The sequence below is a fragment of the Penicillium roqueforti genome (genome assembly GCF_015533775.1).
Source record: "Penicillium roqueforti strain LCP96 04111 chromosome Unknown scaffold_30, whole genome shotgun sequence".
Taxonomy (NCBI): Eukaryota; Fungi; Ascomycota; class Eurotiomycetes; order Eurotiales; family Aspergillaceae; genus Penicillium; species Penicillium roqueforti.
Genome location: NW_024067594.1, coordinates 32,376 through 52,574, shown reverse-complemented (window position 1 = coordinate 52,574; position 20,199 = coordinate 32,376). Strand labels below are relative to the sequence as shown.

The 20,199-nt window shown below is 48.7% G+C and overlaps 7 protein-coding genes across 7 annotated transcripts; 3 read left to right on the top strand and 4 right to left on the bottom strand.

Moving 5' to 3' along the window:
• Positions 1 to 10: 10 nt before the first annotated feature.
• LCP9604111_8181 (DNA-directed RNA polymerase I core subunit RPA135) lies at positions 11 to 3,812 on the bottom strand (the record flags this gene model as incomplete). The annotated part of the gene is made up of 2 exons (XM_039076296.1): positions 11 to 819; positions 872 to 3,812. 2 exons carry the CDS (start codon positions 3,810 to 3,812, stop codon positions 11 to 13), a joined length of 3,750 nt encoding a protein of 1,249 aa, XP_038925760.1.
• Positions 3,813 to 4,795: 983 nt separating this feature from the next.
• Positions 4,796 to 5,660, top strand: LCP9604111_8180 (ADP-ribosylation factor-like protein; the record flags this gene model as incomplete). The annotated part of the gene is made up of 6 exons (XM_039076295.1): positions 4,796 to 4,845; positions 4,929 to 5,001; positions 5,050 to 5,069; positions 5,139 to 5,201; positions 5,254 to 5,325; positions 5,387 to 5,660. 6 exons carry the CDS (start codon positions 4,796 to 4,798, stop codon positions 5,658 to 5,660), a joined length of 552 nt encoding a protein of 183 aa, XP_038925759.1.
• Positions 5,661 to 6,441: 781 nt separating this feature from the next.
• On the bottom strand, positions 6,442 to 8,025 carry LCP9604111_8179 (actin family protein; the record flags this gene model as incomplete). Its single annotated transcript, XM_039076293.1, has 3 exons — positions 6,442 to 7,318; positions 7,381 to 7,876; positions 7,983 to 8,025. The coding sequence occupies 3 exons, from the start codon at positions 8,023 to 8,025 to the stop codon at positions 6,442 to 6,444; spliced, it is 1,416 nt and encodes a 471-aa protein (XP_038925758.1).
• An 842-nt stretch (positions 8,026 to 8,867) lies between these two features.
• LCP9604111_8178 (telomere length and silencing 1 family protein) lies at positions 8,868 to 9,959 on the bottom strand (the record flags this gene model as incomplete). Its single annotated transcript, XM_039076292.1, has 3 exons — positions 8,868 to 9,106; positions 9,170 to 9,549; positions 9,610 to 9,959. The coding sequence occupies 3 exons, from the start codon at positions 9,957 to 9,959 to the stop codon at positions 8,868 to 8,870; spliced, it is 969 nt and encodes a 322-aa protein (XP_038925757.1).
• Positions 9,960 to 13,335: 3,376 nt separating this feature from the next.
• LCP9604111_8177 (sugar porter family MFS transporter) lies at positions 13,336 to 14,895 on the top strand (the record flags this gene model as incomplete). The annotated part of the gene is made up of 1 exon (XM_039076291.1): positions 13,336 to 14,895. The coding sequence occupies one exon, from the start codon at positions 13,336 to 13,338 to the stop codon at positions 14,893 to 14,895; it is 1,560 nt and encodes a 519-aa protein (XP_038925756.1).
• Positions 14,896 to 15,712: 817 nt separating this feature from the next.
• Positions 15,713 to 17,257, top strand: LCP9604111_8176 (uncharacterized protein; the record flags this gene model as incomplete). The annotated part of the gene is made up of 1 exon (XM_039076290.1): positions 15,713 to 17,257. One exon carries the CDS (start codon positions 15,713 to 15,715, stop codon positions 17,255 to 17,257), a length of 1,545 nt encoding a protein of 514 aa, XP_038925755.1.
• A 413-nt stretch (positions 17,258 to 17,670) lies between these two features.
• On the bottom strand, positions 17,671 to 19,815 carry LCP9604111_8175 (GMC family oxidoreductase; the record flags this gene model as incomplete). The annotated part of the gene is made up of 3 exons (XM_039076289.1): positions 17,671 to 19,210; positions 19,277 to 19,699; positions 19,760 to 19,815. 3 exons carry the CDS (start codon positions 19,813 to 19,815, stop codon positions 17,671 to 17,673), a joined length of 2,019 nt encoding a protein of 672 aa, XP_038925754.1.
• Between the last annotated feature and the right edge of the window lie 384 nt (positions 19,816 to 20,199).

Sequence of the window (20,199 nt, the reverse complement as noted above, 5' to 3'; positions counted from 1 at the left end):
AACTGATATATCAGTTATCCACCAAGAACTTCATTCTGATACCCATAGCTGCCAACTCGACATCCAAGTAGCGCAGCACACCAGGCACAGCAACGATAGTAACATTGTCACCACCGACGTAGCGGTGACCATCACCATCTTCCCAAACCTCAGCACGGGAGTCATCGAAGGTAGCCTCACGGGCACAACGACGGCAACGCACAACACCATTGACACCGCCAACAGCACCAATAGCAGAGCTAGCATGAGCATTGGTGTTCTGCTGGTTAGGAGCAGCCTTGGCAGCCGCAGCCGCAGCACCAGGGTTGATAGTGGTGCGAGAACGGGACGAGCCGGAAACAGCAACCTGTGTGGACAAGAAGGACCCACAGGAGCGACAGATCCAGGTGTGCTGGGCGTCAGAGCAGTTCATGAGACGATCCTGCAGCAAGAAGGCCGCACCGTGAGCAATGAGCGAATCACGCTCCATCTCTCCGACACGGATACCACCACCCTTCGCACGACCCTTCACGGGCTGGCCCGTGAGCGCGTTGACGGGACCAGTCGTACGCACTTGGAACTTATCGTTCACCATGTGACGCAGACGCTGGTAGTAGACCAGGCCCATGTAAATGTCGGCGGAGAACTCACGGCCAGTGACGCCACTGTACATCGGCTCGTTGCCGTAGTAGTTGTAACCGGCTTTGCGGAGCTGCTCACCGAAGTAGTCGGTTGCGGTGTTTTCTTCGGAGAATTGGAAGGGAGTTGAGTCTTGCGGTAGACCGTGCATGGCACCGGCTTTTCCGGCCATGGACTCGATCATTTGAGCGATTGTCATACCTAAGATATGTTAGATGGGAACAATTTGATATTATGAGTGATGGGAGCTTACGGGATGGGAAAGCGTGAGGGTTGATGATCAGATCGGGCTGCATGCCACTCTCGGAGAAGGGCATGTCGACTGCAGGCCAGAGTTGAGACAACACACCCTTCTGACCGTGACGAGAGGAGAACTTGTCACCAATGACAGGCTTGCGGGGAATGCGGTACTTGATACTGAGCGATTGAGCAGGCTCGTTGCCAGACTCGGAACCGATGATTCGGAGACTCTCGACGTAGCCTTCCTCGGCATCCTTGTATTTCATGTAATGGGTGATTCCATCGACGTTAACGTACGAGTCGGAGGCGGGATCGAATCGCACACTGTGCCAGGCCGCGATCTTGTCACCTTCCTTGACGCGAGCACCCAGGTGCGGCATGCCATCTTCGTCGATGATGTTGCGCACCTGCTCTTTGACCTCGTCGCCGGGGGCAAATCCAAACAGCTTGGTGACCTCACGCTTGGACTTATTCCGACGGGAGTCGTTGTCGGCTAAAGTGACGACCTTGGTCTTATAGACTGTACCGTGACCGAAGCCACGTTCATGTGCGGACTTGTTGATAATCATAGCGTCGTCCATGTCGTATCCGGTGTAGGAGATAATAGCCACAACTGCGTTCATACCGTTGGGGAAGTTGTCCAGACCGTAGGCGTTGTAGAGAGGTGGTCGCACAATGGGCGTTTGACCCGTTTGGATGCGGTACAACTTGTTGTCAGTACGGTGAGCAATCGAGGTACCTGGCGTACCCATGGTTTGTTTGCTCATCTGGCACTGGTACATGTTACGTGGAGATTGGTTGTAGTCGGAGAAGGGGGTCATGTTCGCGACAATAGAGAGGATGTTCGTGGGCGTGAACTCAATATGGGTCGAAAGACCGGGAATCAGGTCAGACTCCACACATGCAATCTCCATGAAAGGCTGCTCGAACGGTCCGACGTAATCCAGCTTATCCAGCGCCAAATACTTAACAGGGCGGTACATTCTCGCTGATTGGGAGAACATGTAGACACCTGGGTATTGTCCACCGCTTGAGTTGGGAATATATCCAATTTCCAATTCACGAGGGATGTTGTTTTTGCCTTCGACCTTCCAGTACCGGATGGTATCGGCGATTCTCTGGGCCTGCTTGGGTGAGCAGTAACCAATGATTCGTCCATCCAACTGGACAACAACGCTCTCGTCCAGAGCCACGGAGGACTCAGACCGGACACCAAGTTGAACCAGAGTCCGAGGCAGATCAGATACATCCAGATTGTCAGTAGAAATCAAACACTTGTGCGACAAATGGTTGAGCAGACCGCAAGGCGATCCATCAGGAGTGTGGACAGGGCAAAGGAAACCCCAACTTTCCGGTAGTAGTTTGCGGACAGTGGTAGTCTTCAACTGGGCGAAGAAACTACCACGGTGAATCATGCGGAAATGACTGATGAAACGGTAGAAGTTGATCTTCTCTGCAATGACGGTGTAACCTGAAGTTTGTTGCAAATCAAGACCAGTAGGACTGATCAAGTTACCGGTGGAGAGGAAGTACTCGAGTGCATTACCAATATTCTCATTTGATCTCTTGACGATCTTAGAGAGGAAGTCGCGCTCAAATGCTTCATCAGTGAACCTTGCGCCGTTGTTGCGGATGGACCAGTCTCTGGCAATGGGACCGAATGAACGGAGCCACTCCTCGATACGTTCCTTGAGAATCATTCCGTAAAGGAAACCACCAAGCAGAATTTCCTGGTTGGAGACGGCATCGGGATTGTCGGGGGCACAGTCTCCTGCAACTGTAGAGTAAAGCTTGCGGACCATAAAGGTGATCAACTTGAACTTGTCCCAATCTTGCGCCTCGGTGACATGCTCATTTCCAAGATGAGGGAGAACAACCTTACGGAGGAACTCTGTGCCAACTTCCTCGTCAGGCATGTCAGCGGGGACTCCGAGTACAGGTCGGAAAGCCTTGCCCAGGTGAGATCGACAATCGTACTGGCTGTGCTTCTGGTAGGCGTGGTAGGTTCTCAACAAAAGCTCGACACGGTCCGTGACGAAAGTGTTGTTCATGCCCTTGGAAGAAGCACCACCGACAATGGCCTCGAAGATTTCGCGATCGTTAGTCTCGGCGAGTGCCTTGAGAATCATCATCACGGGGATAAGGTATTCATTCTTGCGCCATGAGAAACGGAAGGTGACATTTCCGTCGGAGAGGTAGTGAAGCACGTTTGTCTGCGACGTTTGATCGGGACGGACCGATCGTATTTGAACACCGAACTTTGTGTAAGTCTGCCCACGCTTGACGAAAGAATTACGAATGATGGACATGGGGTAGTTGCGCTTGCCGACGACCAGCATACGAATGAGCTTCTCGTTACCGTTAACGATGTAGAAGCCACCGAGTTCCTCCGATTCTTCCTTGTGTCGAACAAGCTCCTCGGGACTAGCATGTTCGAGGTGACACCGGTTGGTGCGCACCATGATCGGGACATTACCCAGCTCGCGGATAGACTCCATCCAGTCTCCATTGTTGACCTGGTACTCGAGGCGAGCGCGGAGCTTGCCACGGTACGTCGAGTGGCGCTCTCTGCATTCCGAGGGGTAGATTTCACGGTTTCGGGTGGTGTACTTGTTGGTTGGGGGCAGGGTAGGCTTGTCGAGGAAGATTTCACGCACGCGGACGTTCAAGCGATTCCGCTTCGGTGGGCGAACGCCTTCTGATTGGCGGGCCTTCTTCTGCTCATAGGTCTCGAGTTCCCCATCGAGGAAAGTCTTGGTACCGATATCCTTCAATCCTGCCTCCAGGATCTTGCTGTCTTCGAAGAGAGCATTGAAGGAATCGATATGCGGTCGAATCGACTCGGCCAGCGATGGATAAGCCGTGTGATCCGCGGGAGGATTCTTGAACAGGTTCTCCCGTCGCAGGGTGTCGTATTCGACTGACCACTGAGTGTCTGTGGCTGCGGGCGCCATGATGGAAATTCGCAGCTCTTGAAAGTCGGTTGATGCGGTATAGAAAAGAAAGACTAAACAGCACAATAAATGTGACCCTTATATGTCAAGATAAAATCGCGACAATATCGGTTCTATTCCTCCGCCCAATATTGTATCAGCCAGACCACAGGAATTGAACCGACAATGGCAGCTGCCAAAAGACGAGAGATGTCTGTTCTGCTTGGGGAAATTTTTCGAGGGTGGAGCCAGACGCTTATCGGCACGTGGTGATATGCATTATTGGCCTGAGGCGCCAAAATGAGGTTCAAGTCCAAAAGTTCGACGTTCACCGTTCATTAACTCCCTAACGCCGTACTGAAACTCTAGTTTGACTGCAAGCTCCTGGCATGATTATGAAGCCCTAATCCCAGTAGACTCTAGATTGATCAAACTTGCAGCACTACATAACCGCTAGAAATGTGGGAACTTGTAACTACGCCACACGGGCTGGCCATGCTGCACAACGCCATTCACCCCAAGCTGAAGCCAATGGAGGCTAAGCGCCCTGAGGTCATGTGTGTAGGTAGATCGGCCACTTCTCCATAGACAAATAGGACGTTGTGTAGATCCAATATCCTTTTCTATTGACATCTGCCGGCGGTTATCCCCTTAAAACATCATTCCCTCTAATAATAGGCCTTTTAAATTGTGTCTGGTTGATTTTCTTGCAACGGTGTGGCGATCTTGTTTTCTCTCTCTTCTTTTTTTCCCTCTTTCTCTCACCTTTCATCTCTTCGTCGTATCGAGACATCATCAAGGATATATCAACCTGTTGTGCAGTTACAAGGTCGACCCCACTCTCTGGCTTTTGTCATCCTGGGCTTTTTTCACACACACGAGGCAACTTCCTCTTAATTTCTCTGGCAGCTTTCTTTTTTTTTAGTTCTATTCTACTGTATTGTCTCGTTTCTCTTCCCTCCTTTTTTTCATTCCTTTTTCATAAAGTTTCGCCTCTCTTCGTCATGGCCGGTATATTTCGTGCTATCTATGACTGGCTTCTGAGGATGTTCTGGTAAGTGGGCCGTTTGATATATGCAGTGTTCGGGTGACCACGGCCCGTCCCCGCAGATGAAGCCCTGCTAAAACTCCATACAGGGCCAGCGAGATGGATGTCACCATGATCGGCCTTCAGAATGCCGGCAAGTCTTCTCTGCTGCGTGTGTTGGCGGTAAGTTGATCTGATAAAGTCCTGACGGGGTGTTGCTGACCATAACAGGGTGGAGAGTTCACTATCGAGTAAGTTATAGATGGTCTCACATCTGAGATCATTTCATCTTAGCCATGTCCTAATCGTCTTCCTTGTAGCTCCATCCCAACAATCGGGTTCAACACCAAAAGAGTGCAGAAAGGCCATGTGACCTTGAAATGGTATGTTCATCCTTCCCGATTAAGCCCGGCGGCGCTAATATATCCCTCGCAGCTGGGATCTGGGTGGGCAACCTCGATTTCGGCCGATGTGGGAACGGTATTGTCGGGGCGTCAACGCGATCGTGTAAGACTTGCTTCTTTCCCCGTCCCATCTCTTCCCGGCATACTAACCAAGGTGAATAAAGGTATATCGTGGATGCAGCAGACCGCGCTGCACTCCCAGTAGCGACAGAAGAACTTCACGACCTGATGAAAAAGCCCACGCTGGATAGCATCCCACTCCTGGTCCTCGGAAACAAGTCCGATCTTCCAGACAAGCTGTCTGTGGATGAGATCATTGAGGCGATGGATCTAAAATCCATCACCCATCGCGAAGTAAGCTGCTACGGTATCAGCGCCAAGGAGGAAACCAACCTTGACGCTGTCCTGCACTGGCTCATTGCTCGAGCTAGCCGGTGAGGATACTGTCACTTGTGTCTGCCCGCTCTGACCTTCAACCTCGACTCGCGATATCCCTTTTGTTTTTCATACCCTTAACTGTGCCGCATTTTGATTGTGTTCATATCCCGTAGACTCTGACTCCAGCGTGTTTGGCCCGCAGCCTCGGATGTAACGATGTTGACGATGTAGTCTTCTTTTTCTGCTCATGGATTCTCGAGTTCATGATGATGATGTATGTATGTTAATGGTGATGTGCGCTTGTTTGAGCCTTCTTTTTTCGTATCGTTTTTTTCTTGGTCGCTTTCTTCGATTGATAAGTATTAGGGTGCTTTGGCAATATTCATGGGGGAAAATTGACAGAAAGTCGATTTGGGGATGGCCGACATAAATAAAACACGGGCCACCCCGGCACTGATGCGTTGGCTGCCAACGCATCGATGCAGACGAATAAACCTCCCCGCCAATGGACGTCTCACATTGAACACATCTTGATTAGCTGAGAGCTGGAATAATAATTCATTGTAAATCGTTCGGATATCATTACTGGCCACTATACCATACATCTGTTTTCGTACTAGTGTGCACCTTAATGTCTTGGATATTATTCTCAGACAAATCAAATCAAGTGGCATTAGTCGTACACAAAATATCTAGATCAGTTTTGTAGGTCCTTCCTTGCAGACAGGCCAGATCCGGAGTTGCTCAAAACCCCCTTTGAAGCGCCCAAGATAGCGCAGTAACGCCCGTAAACATCAATAAACGAAAAACCACACGAGTGAAATGCGAAGAAGATATGGAATCATTTGCAACGCTTCTCTACAATGTTCGGCCCATGCTCCTCGTACTCCTTCTTGGATATCCACATCTGGTGGAAAGTTCCCAAACTAGCCAGGATACTTCCTCCAATCCAGGAGCCGAAGCGTCGCTCAGAGGTGTTACCGGGAGCAGTAACACGGACCCTGGGGCCAGGGAACATTTGCATCAGCTCGTGGTTTAGACGATCAGTGAAGCCATAAAGCAAGCTGGATCCACCGGTTACAACGACATTAGCCAGCAGGTGGGGACGGAGGTCGACGTCAACGCCGGCCAAAGAAGCCTTGACAAGTTCTGGGATAGTCTGAGCGGGTGTCGGGGGAGGGAAAGCCGAGTCGGGGTCTGGAATAGCAGCTTTGGCGTCGAACAGAGATTCCACTGCGCGGAAACGGTCAACACCGAAGACTTGGTTGTATCCATCAGGGAACTCGAATGGACGACCAGGGGTAGTGCGAGCCATGTCTTCGTTAGATACGCCCGTAGGGCTGGGGGCTGAGAGCCTCGTAGGTCCTGGCCAAACTTGGACGACACATTCCTTAAACTCGGACAGTGTACGCTCCTCAAGCAGAGCACGGTACGACGCATCGGGTGCCTTGTCTGCGGGGAAGGTCTTGTATTTCACTTGGGGCGGTTGTCCGGCTTCGACGGCCGATTTCGAGCTGATAAGGTAATGCGGCGTGATTGTGATGGGCTGTGGGGAGTTGGCCTTGAAAATTGCCTTGATCTGCGACGAGATGTAATCACCGCCCAACGGCGAGTGCTGCACACCCCGTTTCAGGATCATGCCATCGTGGATCGGGGTAACAGAGATGTTAGAAGCGCCAATGTCAATAACAAGGGCGGAGGCCTTGCCGGAAGCGAAACTGCGCGTGGAATTAGGTCAGCAAGTGGTCCACATATCATAGTTAATGGGTGGTATACGTACGCAGCAAGAACACCAGTACGCGCGAGATAGAAGGCCGGTGTATCCCATTTTTCCATTGCGATTTCAATGGTCTTTTCGCGTGCCTTGGCCGGGTTCCATCCAGGCTCGGTCATCAACAATGGGCTGTCCGACAAAGGCTTCTCTTCTGACTCCACCTCCATCTCCGTAGGGAGCTCGTCTGCAGAAACGTCGTTTAATCCGTTCTGGAACGGGTTGCCCGCTCTCGTTCCGGTGAGTCGCGAAATAAATGAGTGCTCCCACACTTTCTCTGCCATATCCCAATCTTCGACGATTCCATCCTTGCCGATTGGGTTGTAGATGGACAGACCGGGTCGTGGGGTAACGAATATGTCGTCGCCAAAGACGAGCTTCTCTTGGCCGTCGGCGTTGTATTTTCCATAGTAGGTTGGAATCAGTGACTTGGGAGCATCTTCACCGGCAAAGCCCGCGCGAGTGGTTGAATACCCCGGGTCTAGGACAATTGCTGACACCTCGTCTATAGTCGCGCGATAATTAGCATCTCGTATGGTGAATAGCATGAAAGCGTTCTTTGGAATCGCAGCGGCAGGCGCAATTGGGATGGGATATCTGGGATCACATACCTCCACCATACTCGGCAGCTTGAGGTGGGTTGGAAGGGTTCATCGCGAAAGTTGTGCAGGTATATCTAGAGGATAAGGGTCGCAGCTGTCACAACGATCAACGTGAATATTTTGGTTTAGGTCGCCTAAAGAAAGTCAAGACGTGACCATGTGTATCGCGCGGACAACTAGAGGGGCTGGTTGGAGGCAGGAGAAGGGCGGGTCTTTTTGCTGCGGGTGGTGTAGCTTTGGCTTTGGCGTCCAAACGGGCAGTTCAAGATCAGGCTTAGTCATTCCAGGTGAGCAGTTGTGCTGACTAATCAGGGCAGAGGCCCACAGATACCTTAACAGAGGGCTTTAGGACATTATGCATGGCCCTTCTTGAGTCACATCCTTTTTATGGTTAAATATTGGAAGTGCACATAGTATTTCGATGAAGACATTGTCTTATACGAGAAAATAGAGATAAACTGATGAGGCGGTGTACATGATCCGAAATGAAGCAAAAAGCATCTATACCGAAGAACCTAATGAACAAGATATTATTCTATTTCCCTCTTTTTCTTGTGCTTGTTTCTCGCATCTCGGTGTCCTTATATGTTACTTCGATGATAAGCCAAAGCCAAAAAAATAATCATCCAGCCTATTGGAACATTCATACCAATCACCCATGTCTTCTGGATATATATAACAAAAATAATTGGCTGCAAATCGTCCATCACACGCGGTTAGAAGCCCCCAGCCAGTGATATAGTCAGTAGCCCTTTGAAATGGGAAGGCCGGAAATAGCATTAGCCCAAGAATATTACGGTATCATACATGTCGAGTAAAAACACACGCCGCAGAGGGCCAAGTGCATAAAAGTACATATCAAAGAAAATCAGCCGTTTCAGATGAGAATGACAATCATTTCTTTCCCGCCTGTGCTTCTTTCTCTCGCATTGCAGCTCTTGCACTGCGACTGCCTCCAAGCTTCGGACCCCGAGGCGCTTCAACATTAGCCACGGGTTTTGCTGCAGGCCGAGTCCGACGCCGAGACTGCATCGCATCCATAAAGTCGCGCCTGAATTGCTCAGCAACTCGGTCATCAGCAGCTTGTTGATCATCAAGCTGTGTTTCCTCTTCTTGTTCATCATAGATTTCCACTATAACAGCTAGTGTTAGCAAAGATAAAGATCCTGTAAAATTCACTTTGGAATGCCACGTACATTTGCTCTCACGTAGTACCTCCTCCACAAGACGATCCCTTGCGATGTCTGCATCTGTCCTCTGTTTGCGATTGCGCCATGACTTGCCGTCTGGGTTAGGGCGACCCGTCTCTGGAGCAGTATCAACCGATGTCGGCAAGCCTCCATTCTCAGTCATTTGTCGAGTCGCAGCCTCTGTTCGCGCAATGTTTCGCAATGTGGCTTCTTGGCCGAGGTCGATTTCATGGAGTTTGCCTAGCGACGCAGGTTCGCGTGTCTGGTGTCCAGGTAGCGACAATCCCCCGGCAACTTCCTCCTGGGTTGGTTGGTTGGAACCTGAATGATCTGCCTTTGATTCAGGCTGGTAGCGCTTAGCCATCTCGGAATCTATGAATGCCATCCTTATCTCGTTAGTCCACACCAAACGATTCGGACGATCAGCCGCGGGAAAGGATCCGTACATGTGTTTGTCAACATCCACTGTTTGACCAGTATATCCCGTGAAACGTTCATTCATTGCTTGTATCTTCTCGTTTTCAGTATCTCCAGCCACTGGTACTAGCGCTAGTTGCTGGCCCTGATCATCTCCTAGCCGTGACGCGGTAGAAAACCCAATGCCGCCCTTTCGAATTGCGCGTGGACGCCGAAGATTATTGCTCCCCAGAGCTTGTGACGCGCCAGGATTATCATTTTGATTATCGGCCTCTTCGGTGTCTAGGATCTCATGGTCGGGACGTCGTCGCATGAACTTGCGCTTTTTTGCTGGGCGAAACAGGGATTCAATTGGCATAGTATCTTCCTGCGTGTCCATTGTGATTTGCGACAATGTAAACTTGGGTGGGAGGGGAAACGAGCGGGAAATCAATTGTCTAGGTGAGGTCATTGAGCAGGCAAACTACAATTCGCCGATTATTGACCGCCTTCTATTCTGCCAAATTTAGGTTCAAACTCTAATGTGACTTGGAGTTTATGCCCCTGCCCCTATACAACATACACCAGATGTGATGATAGCCAATAGTCTGCCCTTTCCATGACTATGTACTGTATGTACTACCGTGATAGAAATGGGATATCCAATCACATTGATCGTAAACTTTATTTTTCTCAAGGACGTTGATATTAGAATACATTATTTTGCTTTTTTTGCTTTGACCAGTTCCGATTCAAATCTCTTTTCATTGATTCATAATATAGCAAGGGAAAACCCATCTAGATTCATAATGTTTAACCATTCAAACACTCTCATCTTACCTGCTCACGGGCCTGGATGACATTATCCCAAGGCTGTATCCTGGAACAAGGTCGCTACCAACCTTGGAAGATTCTCTGTGTTTATAAAATCCACTTCAATTAGCTAGCCAGAGCCAGTATCTCAAATCGAATTAACCGAATGGCCATGGTATTACCCGGTCTAACTAATACTATACCTGCTTCAAATTTATTACAATATACACTTCATATGTATTTGCCTTGGACAGAACGAAGACTCTCATCAGGAGGCGGCTGGGATAATAATAACTTGGCTTTTTAACAAGCAATTTGGACATACAACCTTATATTTCTTCCATAGAAGAGCCGGGAGCTTGTAGCGGGTGATATTGTTTTAGGTTAACCACAGACGATTTGAGACACGTACATCGAAACGATATGAATCTCGGAAAGTCAAATCTCAAAATGCCGTGCTCCATAGTTAAACGTCATCTACCACTAATACTGCTACTACTATTGTAGTGTACCTGATTTCTATATGATTTTTGCACACCCCTAATTCCTCACCGCACTCACCGCACACCTATTCAAACTACTGTGGATAAGGCGCTCCTTAGCCAGCATTTTTCGCCGAATCTGTAATTTAATAGTTAATTTTGGAAAGGTGTTCATACCATTTCAAAGCAAAATGCATGTCTTTTTACTACGTATGTGAACTAGGAGTGGGCAGAATACGGTATGTAGAAAACTCTACCGGCATATGTCGCACCCGATCAGGATGGCGATGACTGAATTTTCAGACAAGGGGTGGCCATACCCCTGATAATATATATCCTAGCAGCTGCTTCTGTACTATTGTTCAGCCAATATCAGGGCTCTAAAGGTGAGATCTCGTAAGAGACAGTTCCCTAGTTATAGAAACGACAGTAATGATATCATCTTGTTTATATCACGCGTCGGTCACGGACTATTTTCTAACATTAATGTCTCAGATTTCTCGTTTCTCTTTCCAGTAAGATTTAGGTAGCAAATCCATGTTCTGTTCAGATCCTTTGTATAATCTGTTATTCAATCCTAATCCTACCCGGGTGAAGAATCTAGTCACATCATTACGTGTAGGCTCAGATCAGAAGGGAATCGGCACGGGTTCGCAAAAGACGTGGCTGATAGGATGAATGCGAAGATAAGCAAGGCCGTGAGATAATCTAACTATTGTAAGTCACGATCCGTGCGTCTAGTACAGAGTACGGAGTAAACCCTAAGATTCTCACGGGAGAGACCTTGCTAGTTTCTCGAAAAGACCTCCGCACGACCCAGAAAAACCCAGATGAACCCAGTCTGGGCTGGGTTTCGGGTCGTGTGGAAGTCTAGCTGAGGAATAATATGTTAAAGAAAAGAAGAAAGGAAGTTGCTTGGCGATCCTCAGAATTTCCGAGTTCGGGAGTTCTCAGGCGGAAATCGTATTCCGTGATATAAGTTCTTGTCCAATCCAGATACTGCATGATAATACATCCATCGTATCAGGAACATGACCCCGGGTAGGTCGGATGCTTTCTGGCCTAATCAAGGATTGAATTTGATGAATGCTGCAAATAATCAAAGTGTGCAGCACACCGCTGGAGAGAAAGCCGAGAAGACCTCTAGGTTAGGGTGGCTGGTTTGTTGAGACACGAAGGCATCCGTCGCACGAAGTACGGAGTAGATGCTAGCATGTTCTTTAGGGAAACGGCTGACAGACGTTTGCTCAATTCGCCCATTTGGCTATTGGCCAGGCTTTCTACCTCGGTCATGAATATCTACTCCGTATTAGACCCCGCAAATAATGTTGAAATCTCTGACTGTTTGTGACCCGAATACGTCCACGGTGTGGAGGGAACCCCCATCTTGCCCCGGTCTTGAGCTCAACAATATTCCTCGGACATCTCTCGGGAAAAATGTATCCACCTGAGAATAATGCAATTGTTATACGGAGTACAACATACATCGCAAGGGATAACGTGGCTTGCCTGACTAGATCGAGACTTTTATTTTATTTTTGGCAAAGTTTGAACGCCTCAATGACACAATCTCGCACGATCTGGAGGGAACCTTGGAAGAAACAGTCATCAAAAGCGACCATTTTAATTTGTAAAGCTCTGTGATGTGGAACAAGCTACTCCCGACAAATCCTTTGATTTTAATAAGGCGTGCCTGTACTCCACGGGCAAATCCGGAGAGTGACCGAGATGGTGGGGTGCATGAGAATGGAAAAACCCCAGCCTGGAGGTGAGATTCAAGGTCGAGGTTCTAAAGTCTTGGCACTTGGCACTTGGCCGGAGTGGATAAGCCTTCGGGACTAGCCCAAGCCTTTCAATGCCGAGGCCGGCGGTCCGAGTCAGGCAATGAGCTACCACCACGCGAGACCGAAAAGATCCGGGATATTTTATGATGGCATTTCTCGGAAAATAAATTACTCCAAACAGCTTCATTCCTAGTTCCCCATTCCATGTGGCATAATTCGAGCGAAATCATGGGGAGGATCGGCACCCCGTCTGGGCTCCGATATTCGGCATTTCCTCCAATCAGTCCGGCCGAGCAAGCCAGATCATCCCGCCACTTAACTCTTATTTTCGGCCCCAAACCTCGTGGATCTAGTCCGGAAGCGGTTTCTTCTTCGGGAGTGACGAAGCTGCGGGATCTTTTTACACCGGGACCCGGACCATATCTACCCCGTGGAGTCGGTGATGTGACCGAGTCACAGGACAGAACCGGTCACGGATTTTAGTGAGATTTACCCAAAACTTGCCACGGTGGATATGGATATGTTATCCACTGTGGAATTCCCCCATCCCACAGGTACAGGATTTCATTTTTCTGATGCGGGGTCTCCACGAGAAGGGTTGACCGAAAACAGGGTATAAACCCATGGAGAGACCGGCCTCCCTTTTCTCTCTGTTTCTCTCATCCTTCAGAGTGGCCTTTCACATACACACTCCAATATGGTCTCATTATTCCGAGGAAAAGCGCTGAGCGTAGCGCAGGCGTTGCTCATTGTAGCACCGGCCTTCATCGTCTTCGGTTACAACCAGTCTGGCTTGGGCCCTCTTGCTACATTGCAGAGCTGGGTCGAAGTATTCCCCAAAATCGACACAATCAACACATCGGGCGCCCAACGCGCGCAAAACTCCACAGGCAAGGGTGCCGTCATCGGATCCTTCCAGCTCGGTGCTCTGTTCGGAGCCTTGTCGTGTACATTCCTGGGTGACCGCCTCGGTCGCCGCAAGACCATCTTCTTGGGTGGTCTCCTTACTATCATCGGCCAAGTGTTGCAGACTGCGGCTTATGGCTTGCCACAATTCGTCATCGGCCGTATCATCCTTGGTCTCGGTGTCGGTCAGATGAGTGTTGCCGTTCCCGTGTGGCAGTCCGAGTGCACGTCAGCCAAACATCGTGGACAGCACGTTGTCGTCGACGGTATCTGTATCTGCTTGGGTTATGTTCTTTGTAACTGGATTGATTTTGGCTTGAGCAAAATTACCGGCGCATTGCAGTGGCGTATTCCATTGGCCGTTTCCATCTTCTTCTCCGTCGTCGTCGTGTTTTCGATCTTCTTGCTCCCCGAGTCACCTCGATGGCTCGTGCGGGTTGGCCGTATCGATGAGGCTACCAGCAGTCTCGCTGCCTACAAGGGTCTACCTGACGATGATGAGGCTGTCCACATGGAAATCGCCGGTATCGAAGCTTCTCTTGAGAGTACGGTTAACAGCGCCTCCATCATGGAGATCTTCACATCCAGCAAGGCCGACGATGAGCGCCTTATCTACCGGTTCTGTCTATGCGTTGCACTGCAATTCTTCCAGCAGATGTGCGGTGGTAACTTAATCTCGACATACGTGTCGACAATCTTCGAAGAGAACCTCAACATGTCCAGCGACCTGGCTCGCATCCTGTCTTCATGTGCCATGACCTGGAAGTTCATCTGCAGCTTCATCTCCTTCTTCGCCATCGACCGACTCGGCCGTCGAAAGATCTTCATTATCAGCGGTACTGGTATGTCCGTCTGCATGACGGTCCTCACCATCACCAACAGCTTCCAGGACAACAAAACCGCATCCATTATTTCGGCCGTCTTTATCTTCCTTTTCAACTCGTTCTACCCTGTCGGCTTCCTTGGCGGCAACTTCCTTTACTGTACCGAAGTCGCTCCCATGCGTCTCCGTGTCGCCATGTCCGCCATCTCGACCGGAAACCACTGGCTGTGGAACTTCGTCGTTGTCATGGTCACTCCCGTCGCACTCGACACCATCGGATACAAGTACTACATTATCTACGCTGTCATCTCTGCCTGCATTCCAGTCTCGGTTTACTTCTTCTACCCCGAGACAATGAACCGCAACCTGGAGTCCCTGAACCATGTCTTCCGCGATGCTCCGACCGCGTGGGATATTGTCTCCATGGCTCGTCACCTGCCTCAAGGCGAGGCTGCTGAGGTGGATGTGTGGACCGGGACCGATGAAAAGGGCGAGAAGAGTGAAATTGAGCAGAAGGAGAATGCTTGAATTATAAATTAAATTCGTCGAGACGTTACCAACTGTATATACTATGTCTGACGATGATGATGATAGAATGGGTTGTACTGAAGTACAATTCAAATAAATGTGATCATTAGATTGAGCACATCAAGAATTTCACGATTCCATGTTAATTCATTTCCTTTGGATTTCCTATAAGCACCGTAAGTAAATAAAATTCGGTGTCTGAAGTAACATTCCTCCTAAGAATTTGGCACTGTTAGACAACCCGTAGTCAAGTCTCAATATCGTCCCGATTTGGGAGATCAGAAATAGTTGCCTCTTACTATGAGACATGATATACATACATCTCAATTCAACTGATGAATTGTTTAAGTTTATGTCAAAGGTGGTATTGGTATTAGTAACTCTTCTAGGAACTTTTAAGTCAAATTCTTTGTCTCTTCTCTCTTGGTTTTCAATACTATCTATAAATTGACATACTATGTTATTGTCATTGATATATTCTCGTTCTCATTGTTTTCCCAAGGTTATCCGCTCTACTTCGAATTTCTTTGTCTTTCAAGGCTATGTTTAGATCTCTCGAGTCTTCGAGGTGTTAGTTGATTGTTCATCCTTTGTTTTTTATTCTTTGGTCCTATTTCTGATGAATCTAGTGTTTGATCACGACAAACTTTGGAACTAACAATAAACTTAACAAAGACCATTCAACTATCCAGTATCAGCTATATAATCCCCCTCTGTATGTCTCTTGGTCTTCATTTCAAGCTCAGTATCCAACAAAAGCACCAAAACTCCATATATCTGACTTCAATTGTTTGAGTTATACCAATTTCTACCAAAGATGCTCAAGAAAATCCGGCACTCGCTGAGATGCTTTCCAAGACACCGGTGTGACTGTGACGATGACAGTCAATGCTCGGGAGACCAATCTAATCACCCACGGGCAAGGGTACCAAAGCGCGCCCTGCGTCAACCACTTCCTAAGAATGCTGCGAAAAGCGCGGCTCCAGCTAACCAGCCTGGTGAAGATGGCAGCGAAGATGAGGATAGCAGCGGTGATTATGATCCCCAAGCTCCCCCGCCCAGCAACGTTCCTCTGTCCACCAAGGGTTCGCACACAGGCGTAACACCTGCGATGAGTGAGACAAATCTTGATGAGTCTTCGTCTAGCGATGACCCATATTCCCCCTCAACCAGAAACCCCTACACAAACAGCCCGGGGGTAAGTGATACTGGTTCCCACAAACCTTCATCTGGCGACGACTTTTATTCCGTCGGAACAAAGAATTCACACACAGGCATTAGTCTCGAGATGAGTGATCCCAACCCCAGTGAGTCCCAATATGAATCATTTTCAGATTCTGAAGAAAGCTCTTCTCCCCTGAGAGCGTCTGGTATAAGTGAATACAATACCGATGGAGATGACTATAATGGAGCTGACGATGAAAGCCTCGACCTAGATCTGGATGAAGTAATGTACGATGCGGAATACTCCAGCGGATGGTCGAGCACTTCTAGCGACAGGAGACGCCGGCGTTCTCTAGATAGTCAAGCGCAAACCGATGCTGAACACAGGGGTCTTTATGGATCCAGAGGCAGTAGCGGCAGCAGCAAACGCCAGCGTCTTGACGACTCATCCGACACTGCAAGCGGTAGAGTGAGAACCGGCATCGAACTGACAGTGGAGGACGTCACCAGGTACAGAAATAAAGGAGCCCAATACCAAGCATGGATTGACGACCCGGAAGAGCCAGGGTGCCAAATCCAACCGGCAACATTAAATATAGAGGAGATGATTGATAAAAAACAACAGGTGCCTTGGAAAGTCCATGAATCTTATTTCATAGCCGAGCCTATGGCACTACAAGGCGGCGATGTTGAGTCGATGAATATTGATCGAGGCGGTCCGCGATACCGCTACACACACCTCCGACAGGATCCGGGGCCAAACACACTCGAAGCTAACGAATTTGAGCATCGGGTTACTCGGGGTATTATTATTGCCGAGAGACTCTATAGGGAAGACGGTCCTCATTGGAATGAGGTCGCTCGAGCCCAATACTTGCTTGATTTTAATTTGAATACTCTGAGGTATGTTGTCTTTACTGATATCGGGAACGAAGAAACAGGTCCATATATACGACACGAACTATACCCTAGATTGGGTGTTAGATGGTCACAGGCAAGAGACGTTGAGTGTATGAAGTTTGAGCATGGTAGTGCTGAGTATCAAGAACTCCTCGGGACAAAGTTGGGTAAAGCTATGGCTTGTCTTATCCTTTCTTCATTCCCTAGGGGTACGATGAAGATCACTCGTATTGCCACTTGGTGTAATTCGACTGCGCCGCAGATGCGGTTCGAGATTGAACCTGTTATTGCTGCATGAGATATATGCATATATTGATGCTGATATTTGATTATTTAGATGGCTATTAGAGTCAGAATTGAGATTTTGGCACCTGCTGTAATAGACAAGATAGGCATTGGTTGGGTCATTCATACAATTGGGATGACTTCCAAGCTGAACAATAACCTGGATTTGATCTTGAATACCGTCCTGTACCATACATGAGCTAACTCATTACTTTGAAAAGAAAAAAAGAAAAAGAAAAAAGATATACAATTAATCATAATCATGCCTTGCACAGAAGTTCGAGTCCGATATTTTAGGAACTCGTAATAGATGCTCAAGCGAAGAACTTATACAAGAATGGAAGACGATCACTGTCACAAATAGCAGAAAAAAAAAAAAAAGAAAAAACAATGAATACATAAAATTGGAAACAATCAGCACCAGTATCATACGGCATCTGCAATGATAACCTCGGCAGCCTTCTCACTGATCATATAGATGGGTAGGGCGATATAGTAACCTGGAATCTTAGGAAAGACCGAAGCATCCACAACACGCAAGCCGTCAACCCCACGAACACGGAAGTCCGCATCCAACACAGCCTGAGGATCTCCATCTTCTCCAATTGCAGCAGTACAGCAGGCATGGTGACCCCATGCCTCTTTTTTAATGAAGTCTTTCAGTTCATTCTCAGTAGTGACATTGGGTCCCGGCCAGACCTCTTCAAACCCGCCATCAAGGGGAATAAGGTCATCGAATATTGTGCGGGAGAACTGCATTGCTTCATATACAGCCTGCAGGTCCTTGTCATCTGCACCATCTGTGGTCACTCCGGTATCGAACGAGTGGAAGTTGATAAGGGGCATGTCACGCGGGTCGGTAGAGCGCAACTCAACTGTACCAGCGTTATTGCGAGAGCGCGACTTTAACGTAATCCAGGTCCAGTGCTGGGCATCTTTGAGACCCTCGTAGGAGTAGTTGGGATAATAGCCGGGGAAGTTGACGGGTGCTCCTGAGATCAGTAGGTCGGGCTCATCTTCTGCAACAGACGACTTGCGAATGATGGCGATGGCGATTCCATTGGTGGTATATGTACCTTTGAACAAAGGATTGTTTTCATACTGTTCCAAACAGGGGTCGGGAAGAGAATACAAAAAGGTACACTTCGATGTGAGGACGAAATCGGTGGGTGACTTGCCCACTGTACCTATTTCGTACCGATCCTGAAGATTACGACCGACGCCGGGGAGATTCACCAGGGTTGAGATTCCAAATTTGGACAACTCCTCCTTTGGGCCAATACCACTCAGCTTCAGCAGCTGGGGGGTGTTGAATGAGCCTGCAGACAGGATCACTTCACGAGAAGCACTCACGCTACCCGGTGTTCCATTAGACGATGTCTGGGAAGCCCGGGGGTCTGCACGGTAGAGGCTCTGTCCTCGAAGATAGTCAACACCGGTAGCCCGTGGCTTCGCTCCGGTGGTATCGAACCGGAGCTTGGTTACCAAGGTGTTCAACTGGATATCAAGGTGATACTTTCGCGAACCATCCGAGTTTACAGCATTGACTGTCTTCATGAGGAATTCTCGAGGACCTGTCCGCTTATATTCGGGGACATCTACGGCGAGAGGGACTTGGTATGGACCCTCCTCGTAGTCACGCGAAGGAAGGGGGTTGTTAAGATCACGCAGCAGAACTCGGGCGAGGCCCGTGACCGTAGTGATCAGTTTGCCCAGCAGTGTTTGACCCGCGGCGGTCGCACCGGCCAGGATCAAGGACAGAAGCTTTTGGTCTTCAATGACAAGACGCAGGTCTGTGAGGCTCGTTGTAAGCCATCCGTCGAATCCGTGGCCTATGATGCTGCTGGGAAGGTATCGGTTGCGCTCTAGTCTCTCGAAGTATTGTCGCATATTCGAGGCAGACCATGAATCATTGCCAGTGAGACTGGCCAGTTGCTCCCAGTCATTCTCGTACGGGTAGATCGTGCTATAAAGATACTGGTCAGTATATGACAGATACATCCGATAGACATGCGGAGAAGATATGGCTCACATCATGGCATTATGAGCAGAGCATCCACCTAAAGTACCGGCTCGAGGGTATAAAATTCCCAAAGGTTCAGACCCATTGGGCGCATTGCTTCCAACATGGAGGTCACCAGCAGGTGTCCGGTAAGTCATTTTGCTGTCTTCTTCCTGACGAGTCAAGTTCGAGTAGTGATTCACGAAATAATCCCATCTCATCGGCTCGTATTCGGTGGACTGGAGCTGCAGAGCGGGGACAATTTGCTGAGTCGCATTTCCCTGGTCATCTCCTGCTTCTAGAAGAAGAACCTTGTAGCCTGCAATGGCCAATCGTGCCGCTACAGGGCCACCTCCGGCGCCAGAGCCAACAACAACATAATCATATTCTGTGGTGGAGTTATCCGAAGACCTCCTGTGTGCATCATGATATCGATGATCCGGTCTATGATCACTATATTATGTTAGTTTTCCGTGTCAACAAGATCTAGGTAGAGACTGAAGGTGTACCTACATAGCTGAGACAATTGAAAGAGTGGAAAATAGCCCAACTACCACAGGAAAACGCATAGTGAAAGAAAAGGGCGAAGATTTACCCCAAAAACAGCAAAAGAAGAGAAATAAAAATGGGGTCTTCAGCCAGAAAGAAAAGAAAGAAACGAGGAACTTGGATTATATCAATGGTCACAAAGCTCCTCTCCTGGCTCTATTATAAGGGCATAGAAGCAAAAGCACCGCGGACGCCCATAGTACTATATTCGGCTATGCTACTGGGTACTTTCCTTCATTGTCCTTGCAAAGGCGATCGACATAAGCTTCCACTTTCCAAATTAACCTGTATCAGACATGGATACTCACCGCAATACACACTAATCCAGCCTAGTAACAGACTATTCCTATGATCCTTGTACGAAGGACTCGTACCAACTAGCTCCGAACGCAGCCGGGTCTTGG